This window comes from Cavia porcellus, unplaced genomic scaffold, assembly GCF_034190915.1.
Source record: "Cavia porcellus strain 051 isolate PalLab524CR breed Dunkin Hartley unplaced genomic scaffold, mCavPor4.1 scaffold_1, whole genome shotgun sequence".
NCBI classification, from domain to species: Eukaryota; Metazoa; Chordata; class Mammalia; order Rodentia; family Caviidae; genus Cavia; species Cavia porcellus.
Window position 1 is genome coordinate 221274487 of NW_026947484.1, and position 16669 is coordinate 221291155.

Genomic DNA, 16669 nt, shown 5'->3' on the forward strand with positions numbered 1-16669 from the left:
AAAAGATAATGAATAGAAAATAATTTAATTGATTGTATTGTTTTACAGGTGGAGCATTTTATACACCGGAGACTATTGATACAGCCAGACTTCACTATCGGAATTCCTGGGCTCCAATTCTCCATGCAGTGGCACTTTGGTTAAATAGCACAGGATTTACATGTTCAGAGTCCACAGAAGCATCAGCAGTGTCGGGTTCACAAAAACGTTCTGCAGCTGTCAGTTTAAACCAACCATCAGGAGCAACAGCCAATGCTAAATCTTTGCCAGAAATTAATAAAGACAGAATGCACCTGATTTTAGGTAGGAGTGTCATTATAATTAGCTTCAAAATGTGTCACTTATGAAAGTTTTTTGTCTTTGATGTAATGAGCTTCAAAATCTGTCACTTATGAAAATTCATGGCTTTCAAATAATGCTATGGAAACAATTTTATATAGCACAGTTTAGATACTGAATAATAAAAAGATTTTCCAGCTAAACTTGTAAGTTAACTGAATTTGAATGTCTTTTTTTTTTTTTTTTAAACAGGGTCTAGCTATATAGTCCAGGTTGGCCTTAAACTTGTAACTCTCCTCACTCAGCCTCTTTAAGTATTGGTTTTTTAAGCATGAATGAACAACCATGCCTGGTTTTAACTGAATTTTTTAATTTAAAAGTTAGATTGTTTAGAACTACTCGTTAAATATTTTAGTTATCATATTCACTTACAGAGAAAATAACTGAATAGCCTTCACAGAAAAACCTTAATATGTTTTTTAATTCAGCAACTGGTTTTCTTTTTACTTGGTATTCAGTAGGCTCCATAAAGAAGAAAAGTTTAATCAAATTTAAGCCTGGTATGGTAGCTCATATGTGTAAACCCAGCTCACAGAGAGCTGAAGCAGGAGGTATTCAAATTCAAAGCCAGCCTGGGTTTCATAGCAAGTGCAGGGCCAGCATGAATTACATAGCAAGATCAAAAAACTAACCAGAAAGAATCCAGGCTGGGAAATGTAGCTCAGTGATAGATTGCTTGCCTGTCATGCAGAAGATCCTGGGTCCAGTCGACAGTAAAAGGGGAAAATTCAAATCCTGATTTATAATTGCTTTCTATTTGAGTCATTTGTAAGAAAATGAATGCACCTTCCTACCATAATGTTAAGTGAAATAAATCTGACAAATATATATAAATGTTTCATGGTCTCTCTTTTTTTTGGGTTTCTCTTATATGAAAAACCAAAGTATACATAAATTAAAGCACTAAATAAAAGGTAGCTAACAGAAAACAGGCAGATTAATCTTTTGCAAATGGGAAAAGGAAAGACTAAGCTAAAAGGAAGGGGAAAAGGGAGGGGAAGTTGATATAAAAAAATAGTTGAAGATTTTAGTGATCTCGTATTTTCTGTGAGTGAAAAGGAACACAGAGTATAATAATAGGGTTCATAGTAGATCTCACAAGTGAAAATGTGAAAAACTTCCAAAACTTCAACCTGTATACCTTAAGAACAGTTGTTATATATGATATCCATTGTGCCTCTGTAGTTTGCCATTTAAAAAAAATTGTGTGTAGGCTGGGTGTGATGACACACATGTGTAGTCTCAGCACTCTGGGAGGCCAAGGCAGAAGGATCACAAATTTTGAGTCTAGACTGGGAAATTTAGCAAAAATCCTTCTCAAAGTAAAAAAAAAAAAAAATTTGAAAAAAAAAATTAAATTAAAGGGCTAAGGATTTAGCCTAATATAAAGGTCTTGAGTTTAATGTCCAATACTGCAAAACAAAATACAATAAACTTTATATGTATATAAAGCTGTTTGGCAGCCATTTAATGAAGGATAATTTTATAATAAAAATTTAGTTTTAATGCACTATTATTTTTTAAAGTTCTAGAAGTAGAAAAGTGAATTATCTTGATAATCAACTTTATGGTATGGGACTTCCTTCTCCTGTGTACATCTAGTTTGAATATTAGCCTATTTGCAAAACTAGAATTTTTATGTTGAATGTGGCTGTTTGGCTTAGAAACCATTTTGAACTGTACTTTAAGGCATTAAGTATGTATTCAAGTAATCTGTTTTTATAGAGGAAATATGGCATCAAAGCAGCATAAATGCTTTATATTGAAAACACATGTGTTTATTTTGTGCATTTCAGGTGTGAGTATACAGTTTCTTTGTTCCCCTAGACCCGAGGAGCCTATTGAACATGTTACTGCATGCCTCCAGGCTCTACATACTTTGCTGGATTCTCCTTATGCACGAATCCATATTGCAGAAGATCAGGTACAGTATATTTCTATAATGCATAATTAATTATATGCTTTGTTTTAATCATATTTACCTTCATATAATTTTCTGATATAGTACATAAATGTTATGATAACTAATATTATGTATTAATTATAATGATGTTAGGTTTCAAGATTTTGACTATCAAGTTTTGCATGATCAACCAGAGCTAGATTGCATATAGTGTGTCTTTGATTTGTTCATCAGCAATCAAATAAAATTAAACATTTAAAAGGTATTTGTTACAAAGCCAAGCTACTATTGGATTTGTTATTTTTTAGTTAGGATTTTGTTTTTTAAGACTTACCAAAAGATTTTGTTTTATATTTTCAAGGAAAATATAAATTAAGACATACCAGTATCAAAAGCAAAAAGATGGTGTAGCCATATTATACACCTGCCTTTGTCTCTTTGCTAAGAGTAAACAGAAATGGTAGACCAAGATCCTGTAGAACTTTTTAAGTCTGTGACTTCCATACAGATAAAGTGCACATACACCAAGGTGGAGATTGTGGCTTGTTGATCATATCTGGACAGATAAAATCTTGATTTGGGTCATAAAATGAATTTGAGAAGTATGTCTAGCAAGGTTTTCATTCAGAAGCTCTGAAGACTCATGGTATTTTCATCTTCTTGTGCTTCCCTGAGCTACTTCATTGTCCATCAGTCTAGTCATCTTGTCCCCTTTTTGCACTTTTCTTTGTGTTGCAGAGGACTCAGCATTTCTCTTGGTGTCAGTGTTTTCTTTTAATTTATTTTGTGTTTGGACAACTTATTTTGTTGCAGCCTTTCTTGAATCAATTTTTTAATTGGGTGGAATATGTACATTTACACTCTGTTCACTGGTCCTAAAAGTATTGCACTTGGGTTTAGAATTTTCTTCAGTCTTTGATAGTTTGGCTTTTCATTATAAACTAAACTATGAACACATGACAAACACTTGGGTAATTTCACAGCAGCTGCTTCTAGGTGGTGCCCAGTTGAGCACTGACTCAGGAAGCTCATTCAGCAGATTTGTTTTAGCAGTCTGGATAGCCACAGGATCCTTCAAGTTCTGTTCCCAAGGAAGTTTCCCACATAACCGCTGCAGTATGCATTAACCAAGTAAGCTAGTAAACTCTGTTGTCCCATTACAGCCTTTTCTAGGATATTCCTGATACTACGTGTGGTTCTCCCTGGGACAGTATCTGTAGGAAAGCCCATAATTTGCAAGATAAAATGGATCTGGACTGTTTTAACTTAAAAGTAGATTTACTGTTTTTATATCACCATAAACATACTCTTTTTCTATGTATATATTCTAGTAACTCCAGCATTCAGAGACATAGTTGCAGGTTAGTAAATGTTTTAAAAATTTCACTCTGGTCTGAGAATCTATTCCTAATCTTTCCATTACCTTAAACCTGTAACTTCCTCCATTGAATTCAATCATACCAGACTCACAAAACAGAGAAAATCCTAAATAATAAAGTTGTTTGAGTTCTGTCCTCTTTCTGATAGTCTTTTTTTTTTTTTTTTTGCAGCTCTCTAATAAATTTACAATAATAACAGTAGTGGACCATTTTCTTGATATTCCACTTTTATCACATCTTGCATCTCTGTGGTGGTTATTTTTGGGGAAAGCTACTATCAATTCAGATCCTCCAGAGGAAGTCATCGTGCTCTGTACTAATTGTTTTCATTCCGTGCCTTCTGTAACCTTGCCTTCTGCAAGTGGAACAGGAAGTTTGTGTTTCTCATTTCTTCTTGGTGCTACAACTTCTGGCATCAGTGTCACCAATATCTGCCTCAGTCTCCAGTTGCTAAGGGTATTTTGTGTTTTGAGATGGGTCTTGCTGTGTAGTTCAGCTGGCCTCAAACTCACTATGGAGCCCAGGTTGGCCTTGAACTTGCTACAGTCTTCTTGCCTCAGCCTCCCAAGTATTGCTATTACAGGTGTGCTCCACTATATACAGCTAATTGGGAATTTAAAAAATTTTTCATAATAACTATCTCTTTGACGTCACCACTAGCATATAGTGTTACTTGGAGTATTTTTCCATTAAACACAGATAAAATACAAAGTTGGTATAATTTTGTTATATAAACACAGTACCTAAAAACAAAAACATATGCCATATGATTATAAAATTAATTTACTGATGGGCTTTTTTATACCCTAATCTTGTAGCCTCAGGCTGTGCCTCAGCTAGGCAGTAAATTACTACAAGAATCTTCAGGATTGTTTTCAAGTTGTTAAACATATGAAATTTAAACTGAATGAAGAGGGCTGCTTTATTTGTTTTTCATTTAACTTCTGAGCCCACCCACCGGTAATAAATTATGAGCTAAAGCTCAGCGGCATAAGTGCCTGCCTTACAAACGTGTGGTCGTGAGTTTGATCCCCAGTACCAATAAACAAAAAATTTCTGAGCCCACCACCTGAGAAATCAGGAGCAGATTTATAGACCACCAGAGCAAGCTTCCTCTGAACAGGACTTGTGTGGCAGGTGGCACCGGAATCCGTACCCCAGAAGGAGCCATCCAGACTGATCCCATGTCTGCTGTACTTAATTCAGTTATTTCAGTTTCAACATCATATCTCACACAGCTAGCTGTTTTTTATTCAGTAGTATTTTACTCAAGCACTACTTTTTAATGTGAAAAATTGATAGATTTTTTTATTGTTCTGAGTTGGAGTCTATGATTTCAACACTGTCAGGGTGTACTGACTCATTAAATTCATTCACCTAGCTACTTGTGCTCTGTGTTTGTTCTGTCTTAGACCTTGTCTTGTCTTGTCTTTCTGATAGATTTGCTATGCAATTCAGACTGTCCTTGAACTCACTTTACTCCCAGGTTGGCCTCGCAATCAGAGCATTCCTCCTGCCTCAGCGTCCTCAGTGCTGGGAGCCTTGGACTTTTTTGAGGCTGTATATATTAAAATTTATTTTCCAGACCCTGGATTAGACAATGAGTACACTGAATGGATAGTCTTGTATATGCAACATTAGATAAGAGTCTCGTTTTCTTTATATTTAGTAGAGAAGCTTAATTAGAGAGGGGCTGAAGACATGTAAGAGTATAATGGGAAACAGGAAGAGCACCAACCTTACGATAGAAAATTAAAGGACTCCTCAAAGGAGAGGCTGGTTGACTCAAATCTTAAATAGGAATTACAGAAGGGATGGGTTTTCTTCTAAGAAAGAATAGCTAGGAGGCACTGAGGCTAATGTAAATAGAGCACGTGGAGGTTTTTAGATAATAACCTGGACAATAGGGTAAAGACCAAATCATAAAGATTTCTTTATAGTATGTGAAAGAATTAGAACTCTAATCTGAAAATGATAAGAAATCAGTAAAAACGTTTAAGTAGAAAAGTGACATTATTAATTCTGTATGTCAAAAGGATCGCACTATTAAGTTCATAGGCATTGACTTTTGAGAGATGAGGAGGGAGGCAGGAAAGCCAGTTATGAGGCTCTTTTCAGAATTTCAGAGAAACACTGAATATACTAGCCTGGGAAAATTCAATAAAGGAAGAAAAAGATAGCTAATAGGGAGTAGATCTATTGTAGAAGAGAAGAGGACCAAGAGATGGAGGGAGGAAGGAAGGGGAAAGGGAGAAGAAAGAATTAAGATGTGTTAGGTTTATATATCAGTTCTCCATGAGGAATGTAATTATTATGTACTTCAAATATGCACTTTCCTCTCTCTCTGAATTGTAAACAATAGAAGTATTGAAACAAACAATAAAAGTATTGAAACTGAATGAAGGAGAAAAGGCCAAGCTTGGAACTTTGAGGATAAATAGCATTTAAAAGTTGAAAAGAGGGAAATAGGTCAGGCGCGGTGGCACACACCTGCAATCCCAGCACTTGGGAGGCTGAGGCAGGAGAATTGCTGCCAGTTTAAGGCCACCCTGGGCTACAAAGTAAGTTCAAGGCCAACCTAAATTGCACAGAGAAAAACTGTCTCAAAAAGACAAGGGGAGAAGAATAAAGGAAGTAAATCAGCAGTGGAATCTGTTGAAGAATTAGAAGGAGCTGGAGATGTAGCTCAGCAGCACACCTCCCTGGCTAGCACAAGGCCCTGAGTTTGATTCCTGGTACCAAAAAAGAAAGTAGTGAAAAAGGAAGAAGAAGAAGTAGGAGAACCGAAAGGGAAAAAAGGTATCAAAGTCAAGAGAAATTTCAAAAAAGGCAGATGGCAATATAACAAATGCAATAAATAAGGAAATAAAAGAGTCCAGAGAAAGTTATTAGTCACCATCTGCAGATTTTTGAGTGAATAGAAGCCAGATTAGAAGTCGAGAGAAAGGAAAGGATCTAAGCTGGGAAAGGAAGGAGCAGAACTGATAAAGGAAGAGATGAGAGTGTAAGGCTCTGAGAGGCTTCTAGAGAACAGGCCATTGGACAGCATCTTTGTACTGAAGAGAATACCTTAGCTGGAGAGAGACACTACAGACATGAGGTGTGACTGAAGTCCGTGAATTCCTGGAAAGTCAGTTCAGATGGGAGAAGGAGTTGATGAGGAAAGATGAGCCCTCCTTGAAGAGGAGGCTGGATACTTGATGTTACGAGAAGAGGTAAAAATGGCTGTTTGCGGTTACATTTTCTCTTCCTCTTTGAAATTTGAGGCAGGCTCAGTGAATGGATTAGATGATGAAGATTGTAAAAGCTTTAAAGTGAAAGCTTGTAATAATCACTGAGGTGAGTAGAAAAACATTTGCCAGAAATTTCTGTTGTTTCTGGTGGCTACCTCTTGGGTACTCAGGCCAAGCTGGAAATTATGAATTTCAGTGACATGAAACTCTGGGCCCAGTATTTCTTTCCAGTGGGAGAATGATTATCTTTGACTATCAAAGTTAATTAAATATTTACTGAAGTCATTAATTACATAGTCCTATACTAGTTTTAATTACAAGTTTCTTTTTTTTTACACATGTACTTTATTAGATTTTAATAATACACATTTTCCCTTTGAGAGTATATTGTGTTTGTGTTAATTTATGACAGCTGATTGGTGTGGAGTTACTGAGTGTCTTGCACCGCCTCCTGTTGACCTGGAACCCATCATCTATCCAGCTATTGGTTACTGGAGTTGTCCAACAGATAGTAAGAGCTGCTCAGGACTACCTGCAAGAAAAGAGAAGCACTCTAAGTAAGCACTGAAAATTATACTAACTTGAAATAATACTTAACTTAGTCTCTAATTTTTAAAATATTTTACTAACACCAGGAAGTTTCTAATAAAAAGGAAACAAACATTTAGAAGATATGAAGTTGATTTTTATTTCACTAAATAGGACCAAATAAAATTGCTGATAATTTGGTTATTTTTTTCTCATTCAAAAGTACCAGTTTCTTGGTGGTGGTATCTACCTGTAATCCCACCACTTGGGAGGCTGAGGCAGGAGGACTGTTACAAATTCAAGGCTAGCCTGAAGTACATAGCAAAACCCTGTCTCAAAAAAAACAGAAGTATCAGTTTAATATGGTTCAACCTACCTTAGTATATGTCATTACTGTTAGGAAATGCATTCCTAATAAAATGTCTACTAAAGATTTTCCAAGGAAAAAACAAGCTGTCTATTGCTTTGAAGAGGAAAAGAGGTGCATAAAATACTGTGTATAGAATTTCAGTAAGCCTAGAGAACTACACTGAAGGTGACATGTAGCATTATTTAGACATTTACTTACAAGAAAGAATTTAAGTGCATTTACTATTATTTTTATATACTATTTTTTCTTTTTTGCTGGAAATTTAACCAAAAATTTTGTTTTACCTAAGATGAAGATGATATGGAGAAAGAGTCTTGTGCGGTATTAGGAGAAGGCGGTGATAGTGGCGGCCTCATTCCTGGAAAATCTCTTGTGTTTGCAACTATGGAGCTACTGATGTTCATTTTAGTGCGCCATATGCCACATTTGAGTACCAAGATGTCAGACTCACCAAGTCACCTAGCCAATAAAACTCAGCTGTCAGAAGAAAGTGCTCGTTTGGTGGCAGCCACAGTCACCATTCTCTCTGATTTACCATCCCTTTGTTCACCTGCTGGTACAGTATTGATCAATATTTGAAAATGCATTCTGTTACAGTAGACAAAGATATGTTTGCCTTGAATTTTAAACATGTATAGTTAATTTTTCTGTTACATCTATATTATGAAGTGAAAGGTTAGTCTTTTTTTAAGGGATTGTTTACATGTAAGAGCCTATAAAGAACTAAGATTCACAAAACCAAAAACCTAAGATGATCTCTTCAGATATGTTGTAAGTCTGAGAACTGCAGATTAGGAGAAGATACTGAATATCAGTGAATAGATGTAACATGAAATTACTGTTCTCTAGTGTGGTAGCCATGTGTGAACAGGTTGAAGAACTAAAGAATGTGAGGAGGGTGACAGCCAGTTTTAAGGAGTACCTAAAGAAATTGGTTGTGCATTGTGGCACATGCCTATAATCCCAGCACTCGGGAGGTTGAGGCAAGAAGTTTGCCACAAGGTTGATGCCAGCTTTGACTGCATAGCGAGACCCTGCCTCAAAAAAAAAAAAAAAAAAACCCAAAAACAAAACTATGATTGGGACTGGGCAGAAGGCCTTAGCTTCAATCCCTAGCACCACAATGATAAAGAAGATAAAGGGAAGAAAAGGAGGCTAATAATAAGTTAATAACGCTGTGGATATACTGAAGAACTGTTGTAAGGAAGTACTTTCCCTTTTTTTCTTGGAAAATAAAAACAAGATCAGGTAAATTTCAGCCTAACACAAGGGAAACCTAACCTTTCTACCACTTACCTGAATGTACTAAAATAATTAGATCTCCATCTAATAGAGCTTTACCAGCTTTGTGTGAAAGAAATGAAAGCTGAACTTGAGGGCTTTACATATTTTCTGAGCCACAAAGTCTAGAATCATTTTATTTTTTCTTTACTAACCTTAATCATCTTTATTTTCCTAGCTTGATCAGATGGATTTTAGTGCATTGAGAATTGATTACATATCTTAAAATTACTCTTAAGATCCCCCTGTCTCAAGTCACTCAGTTACTTATCAATGTATTTCTTTTTTTTGTCTTTTTCCTTTTTATCAGTACCGGGGATTGAACTCACGACTGCCTGCTGGCAAGGCAGGTGCTTATGCCGCTGAGCTAAATCCCCAGCCCCAGTTATCAGTGTATTTCATAGCATTTTCCTATTTCTAAATTCCTTTCTTGTTTTCATTATGAAAAGCATGAAATATCAATTAGGTGAAATAATGGGAGTAATAAAAGCCTAGTTGAAAAAAGAAACAAAATACTAATTCTGTCTTCTTTAAGATAATACTGCACTTTCTTTTTCAAGCATTAAATTACAGTAATGCAGTAAATTTTGTATAAATACAAAAAAAAAGATAATACTAAACCACTATCAGCCACGTATAGTGGCACACATCTGTATTCCTGGCTACTTGGGAATCTGAGGCAGGAGGATTGCTTGAACTGTGGAGTTGGGGCCAGCCTGGTCAACTTAGTGATATATTGTCTTGGGAGAAGGGAAGCACAGTCAACTGTAAACATGTAAACAATGGAATTTAATATAGGAACTGAAATAATTATAAGGTAACCTGATTTGTTTTTATTTCAGGATGTATGACAATCCTACCCACAATTTTGTTCTTAATTGCAAGAATATTGAAAGATACAGCAATAAAGTCTGTAGATAATCAAGTTCCTCTGCCTGTTAGTGCAGCTCTTCAAGGGATTAAAAGTATTGTGACACTTTCTATGACCAAAACGGAGGAAACTCAAAAACAGTGGACAGCTCTAATTCGAAGCACTCTTGCATGCATCCTGGAATATTCTCAACCTGGTAATGTATTTGAGTTTTAAAAATTTAAATCAGTTAGCATACCAGTTCCCTAATTAGTTAATTGTTTGAACAACCTTGTCAGAAACCTCTGTATACTACTTGATCATTTCAGAGAAATGTTATAGTCACCTCCTTGAACTGTAATAGCCCTCTCTGAAAAGTTGAGTGTAACTGCCTTGGTCTGAGTACTTACATACATGGTGAGATTTTTAAAAAGACACTAAATGTGTACAGAATTGACATGTGTTGATATATTTATGTTTTCTTCAAGTTATTTAATAAAAATGAGAGAGAAATCAAGTGTGATCTAGATATTGCAGTATTTCTAAAAATATGTATATATTTTTATTAACTATGTGCTATATTAGTATTTATCAGTTATGTTAATATATCTAATCTAATGCGATATGTATTATATATAGAGATAAATAATAAGATTCAGCAATCATGCTCATTTTTTAATTTATACAAGCAAGCAAAATGAGATAGAAACAAACACCAAGCATATAAAAAATCAGGCACAGTTGATAAGTAAAGGAATACTAGCTGGGTATGGTGATAACACACCTGTAACCGGGAAGTTTACTGTGAGTTTGAGAGCGACCTGGCTACATTGTGAGTTCAAGCCCAGCCCGGGCAACATAGCAAGACCTTGTCTCAAAACAAACAATAATAATATAAATTAATTTTTAAAAAGAATTTAAGACCATTTTTTGCAATATACTCCAGGCCAGCCTTGAGCTCATTGTGTACTCCAATCTGTCCTCAAAATCATGATCTTCCTATCACCACTTCCCGAGTACTGGGACTACAGGCAAGTGCCACCAACTTTTACTTATACAGTAATTTTCTTTCTAAAAATATGATTATGGTCGACTAGAATTGGTACCAAAAGAACATTTTTCAGATTTTGCTAAGGGGACTTTAAAATTACAGAGACTCAATTCTGTGGGATATACAAAGAGCCTTGAAGAATGCACTCCTATAGCTGAGACCATGTCTCAGTGGCCAACCATTTTGTGCAAGGTGCCTTGGGTTTAAGAAAACAAAAGCATTTTTTATCAAAAATCATTGTTAATCAAAAATTTACATTCAGTTTTACTTACCATCAATGTATGTATTTTACAATAATAAGAGGACAAATACAACTTACCTGGCAGTGCAAAAATTATACATAACTGTATATTTAATTTGCCCAGCACTCAGGAGGCTGACGCAGGAGGATTTGTTTTGAGTTAAGACCAGTCTGGGTTATGAAGTAGGCTTAAGGCCAGCCTGAACATAGAAAGACCCTGTCTTAAAAAGACAAAAAAAAAAACAAAAAACAAAAAAACCAAAAAACCCCACAACAACAACAAACCAGACAGTATATTTAATTTGGATTATATAATCCATTCTATTTATTACATAATGTATATCATATTCATTAATATTTATAAGCAAGTATATAGAGACTAACCCAGATCAGGAAACATTAAACCTAAAATATCTTCATTGGCTGTGTTCTATTTTGTTTTGCTTGGTTTTATTCTCTTTAAAATAAAATAAATAGAAATTTAAAAAAAGAAACCTAAAGTGTCACTGGATAATAGGATTACAAGTTTTATTTTTATTCCCATACACTCGTTATATTTTAAGTAACTAAAATTATTTTAGTTTTACCGAGTTAATATTTTGCATTGATTGAGTGATTGAGACAAAGTATTACTGCATAGCCTAGACTAGTCTTGAACTCATAGCAATCCTTCTATGTCAGCCTCCTGAGTTCTGGGCCCCAAAAGAACGAAATAGTGAATAATATTGCTGGGCAAGGTGGTACACACCTATAATCCCAGCACTCGGGAGGCTGAGGCAAGAGGATTGCTGTGAGTTCCAGGCCACCTTGTACTATATTGTGAGATCTTGTGTCAAAAAACAAACAAACAACTAAAATAGTGAACACTGATATACTCTTCTCCTAGAGACATCAGTTAACATTTTATGAAACATGTTATTGTTCTTGGTATAACCCACATATCTTGATTATTATTAATTTTGTTGAAACACTTGAGAATATGCTGAAGTCATCATTCACTCTTTTCCTAAATACTGCATAGATATCCTAAGAACAAGGATAACATAACCACAGAAGAATTAACAAATTTAGACAAGCTAAAATTAATATGGTACTATTATTGTTCATTTGAAAATTTTAAAAGCTGTCCTAATAATGACTTTTATGGAACTTTTTATTTAGTTGTCATATTGCTTTAATTTCTTTAATTATTCCTTAGCCTTTATCTTTTATGACATTAATGTTTTAAAAAAAATACAGACCAACTATTTTTTTTTTTTTTTTGTGGTACCGGGGATTGAACTCACAGCCTTGTGCTTGCCAGGCAGGCACTTATGCCGCTGAGCTAAATCCCCAGCCCAGACCAACTATTTTGTACACTGTTCTCAATTTAGAACAGTCTAAATTTTTTTCTCATTTTAAACTAAATTTTTGATAGAAATACTATGTAAGTAATTTTATGTCTTTCTTGTGGCATCATATAAAGAGACACGTAATGTCTTGTCTCTATTAGGAATATTAATACTCTGTTATTAAATTTAATAACTTTGTTAAGATGATAACTTCCATGAGTCTCCATTTTTAAAGTTGCCATTTCTCTGTTTTATAATTAAGAAGGAAATGTGAAGAGATCCTTTGAGATGATCTCAATTGTCCACTCCCCACCTGAAATTTTTCACATGGTAGTTTTATTTTGTTTTGTTTTCACACAGTAGGTTTAGCATTCGTTTTTGCCTGAATCACTTACTATAATACTTTCAAAGTGATAATTTCCTGATGTATATTTTTAGTTGATACTCTTGTTCAGTCAGTATGTTTTTAAGATTGAGACACACTGGTGAAAATATTGGGGAAGGAAACAGTTGTTTGACATTGGAATTCCAAACTGTATTAGAAATAGCACTTTGCTGTCATCTTTTTCAGAGGATTCTGTGCCTGTGCCTGATGAAGTAAGCATGCTGACGGCAATTGCTCTCTTCCTGTGGTCTGCTAGTAGTGAAATAATAGGAGTCCAGTCATTACAGAGTGGCTGCATGAGCAGATTTAAAAATGCATTAAATTCATGTGACCCATGGGTAAGTTACAGTTTATCAAGAAAAGTTCAGAATTGTTTCTAAAACTGTGACACAGGGCTGGGGAGTTAGCTCAATGGCGTTAGTGCCTGCCTGGCAAGTGGGAGATCATGAGCTCGAGTCCCAGTACCGAAACAAAACAAAACAAAACTGTGATACATATAATGAAAACCTAAGTATTCATAGTATGCCTTTTAAGTGTAAAAACCTAGAAAACATTATTGTCTCTTTACTCACATATGCAGAGTATCTAAAATGTTTGTTTAACCTTGTGGCATTAGTAGAGACTTTACATGAGTCTATGATGTTTTCCAATATTTATTTACATGATAACAGACATAAAAGAATACACTTACACTACCATGTATTTTAATGAACCTATTAAAAACTCAAGAAATTTTTATTATTTTTTGGTACCAGGAATCAAACTCAGTGCCTTGCACTTGCCAGGCAGGTGCTATGCCATTGAACTACATTCCCAGTCCTCAGATTTACTTAGAAAGCATATTTTATTGTTTTACAATATCAAAGTCTAAACTAACCATTCTGAAACCTGCTATATGTATCAGGAGGAAAATAAAACCTGTTTGGGAACATTGCTGGTCACTACCAGTAGCTTCCTGAATTAGTCTTCAGATTTGTAGCTCAGAGATCTATATTTTTAAAATGTTAATACCAATGTTAAAATAGTATTTCTGAGCCGGATGTGACAGTACACTCCTGTAATCCTAGCACTTGGGAGGCTGAGGCAGGTGGATTGTGACAAGTTCGAGACCAGTCTGGGCTACAAAGTGAGTCCAAGGCCAGTCTGAACCACATAGTGAAACCCTGTGTTAAAAAGACAAAAAAAAAAAAAAAAGTATTTCTGATTCCAGTGAAGTTTGGCAGTTTGTGTTCTACCAAAGCACTGAAACAATGTTATTCCACTATTTATCCCATATTTTGATGAGATGTTCTTCATTCTTTTATTTTTTTCTTCTGTTGAGACAGGGTCTTGCTATGTGGTTCAGGCTGGCTTTGAACTTACTGTGTAGCCCAGGCTGGTCTCAAACTCAGAGCAGTCCTCCTGCCTCAGCTTCAAACAGTGCTGAGATTATAGGTGTGTGCTACACACCCAGTTTAATGCATTTTTATAGGTCTTTGTTTTCTTTCAGAACATTCTAATAGCCAACATCTACTATATTAGGTTAAAATGAGAGAGAGATAGTTGTCCATTATAAGGAAAATTAAAAACAGAAATTGGAATTCCTGGTTTCTTACTCTTCCACACTGTAGAAATATGTGAATTAATTTCTTTCCAATTTTTCCTTAGCTTTTCAAAGTTTCATTCTCCTCATGTCTCTTAGTGGAAAATGATACCTCTATCTTCATCCTGCAGTGTCCCTTCTTCTTCTTCTTTTTTTTTTTTTTTTTTTTTTTGGCACTAGGAATTGAACACATGACCTCATGCTTTCCAGGCAGATACTGAGGGCCGCTGAGCTATATCCCTGGCCCTCCTTCTTTTCAGTAGGTATTCAGATGCAATATGATTGTTAAACATTTTAAAAACTGTTGTACATATTAACTGTAAAATGATTTTCTTGTATAGGTTCAAGCCAAGTGTTACCAGCTTCTCCTCTCAGTCTTCCAACATTCCAATCGTGCCCTTTCAACGCCCTATATCCACTCATTAGCACCAATAGTGGTTGAAAAGCTAAAAGCTGTTGAAAGAAACAGACCAGCCAGTAACACAGAACTTTTAGCTGTTCAAGAAGGAATTAAAGTTCTTGAAACATTGGTTGCTCTAGGTGAAGAACAAAACAGTAAGTATTTTCTTTAAAAAGCCACTAGTTCACCTGGGTTAGGTCATGAATACCTGGAATCCCAGCACTCAGGAGGCTGAGGCAGGAGAAGCACTACTAATTTGAGGCCAGCCTGGGCTACACAGTGGGTTCAAGGCCAACATAAACTAGTGAGTCCCTGTTAGTAAAAAAATAAGCAAGTCACTAGTTCACAGTGCAGTTTTGCATTTTACATTTTTAGCTTGTTTAATTGTATACATGGATGGACTTTTGAAATAGTAATTTTACCAAGTGACAGTTGCTATCTGAAAGTATAATATATTTGCTTATGTTACTAGTATAATTATTGATGTATGTATTTTTTTGATTTATGTATTTTTTGGTAAGGAAGTCACAATGAATTACTGATAGCATTTCAACACTGATTTTTTTTTTTAACTTTTTAGGAATGGATTCTTTAAGAACTATGAATTACTGATGGCATTTCAACATACTGATTTTTTTTTTTTTAACTTTTTAGGAATGGATTAAGAACTGGGGAAAGGGGCTGGGGATTTAGCTCAGTGGCATAAGCACTTGCCTTGCAAGCAGGTGGTCGTGAGTTCGATCCTGGGTACCGATAAAAAAGCAAAAGAACAACAACAACAAAAAAAAGCAATGGGGAAAAATGCTAGACATTGTGGCACATGCCTCTAATCTCAGCTCTTAGGAGCCTGAGGCAGGAGGATTTCCACAAATTCAGCCTGGGCTGCATAGTTTAGGGCTAGTCTGAATTGTGTAACCATGAGACCTTCTCTTGAACAAACAAACAAAAAACTCAAAAATATAGATGTTTGTTTGTTGTTTGTCCATTTGGTTTTGTTTTTATATAATACTCGAGTTTGAACTTAGAGCCTTCACACTAAGCTATCTTGCCAGCCTGTTGTTTTTTTTTTAATCGGTGCCAGGACCGAACTCATGACCGCCTGCTTGCAAGGCAGGTGCTTATGCCGCTAAACTAAATCCCCAGCCCCCCACCCTTTTTTTTTTTTTGTCTTTTTCATTTTTATCGGTACCGGGGATCAAACTCACGACTGCCTGCTTGCAAGGCAGATACTTATGCCACTGAGCTAAATCCCCAGCCCCACCTTTTTTGTTATTTTGAGGCAAATTTTTAGTAAGTTACTAAGTTGTCTAGGCTAAACTTGAATTTACAATCTCCTACCTCACCTTCCCAACATGCTTAATAGATTTTTAAAATGACACATTCTGCTCTTCATATCAGAGGTATAAAAGCCATATAACAAATACATCTAGTTCAGTATGAATACCAAACATCATTGTTAAAGTACCTCAATTTTTTTTTCTTTCTTTCTTTCTTTCTTTTTTTTTAATCAGTACTGGGGATCGAACTCACGACTACCTGCTTGTAAGGCCGCTGAGCTAAATCCCCAGCCCCAAGTACCTCAAATTTTAACATTTCTTATCTAATGGAAAACCACCATGTACATCCATTTAACCAGATTTATACAGTTTAATGTATACTTTTTTCCCTTAATAGTTGTTTTTATTTTATCAAGATATAATTTGTCTTTAAAAATATGATTTGTAATTTTTATAAAAAGAATAAATTTTTAAATTAGTATCTTAAGACTATATACCCCACTTTTCAAGATTCTCTTC

The 16669-nt window shown here is 35.3% G+C and overlaps 1 protein-coding gene and 1 pseudogene across 2 annotated transcripts in view; one reads left to right on the forward strand and one right to left on the reverse strand.

Moving 5' to 3' along the window:
• The window catches only part of Heatr5b (HEAT repeat containing 5B), a 95135-nt gene that overhangs the window by 73709 nt on the left and 4757 nt on the right, over window positions 1-16669 (forward strand). For both annotated transcript variants that reach the window (XM_063229724.1, XM_063229720.1), the window contains exons 29-35: window positions 49-303; window positions 2136-2263; window positions 7267-7411; window positions 8042-8308; window positions 9876-10100; window positions 13078-13229; window positions 14815-15028. In XM_063229724.1, coding sequence (XP_063085794.1) covers window positions 49-303; window positions 2136-2263; window positions 7267-7411; window positions 8042-8308; window positions 9876-10100; window positions 13078-13229; window positions 14815-15028 — 1386 coding nt within the window. The remainder of the gene's footprint in view (window positions 1-48; window positions 304-2135; window positions 2264-7266; window positions 7412-8041; window positions 8309-9875; window positions 10101-13077; window positions 13230-14814; window positions 15029-16669) is intronic.
• Window positions 2599-3926, reverse strand: LOC106028299 (serine/threonine-protein kinase VRK2-like; annotated as a pseudogene).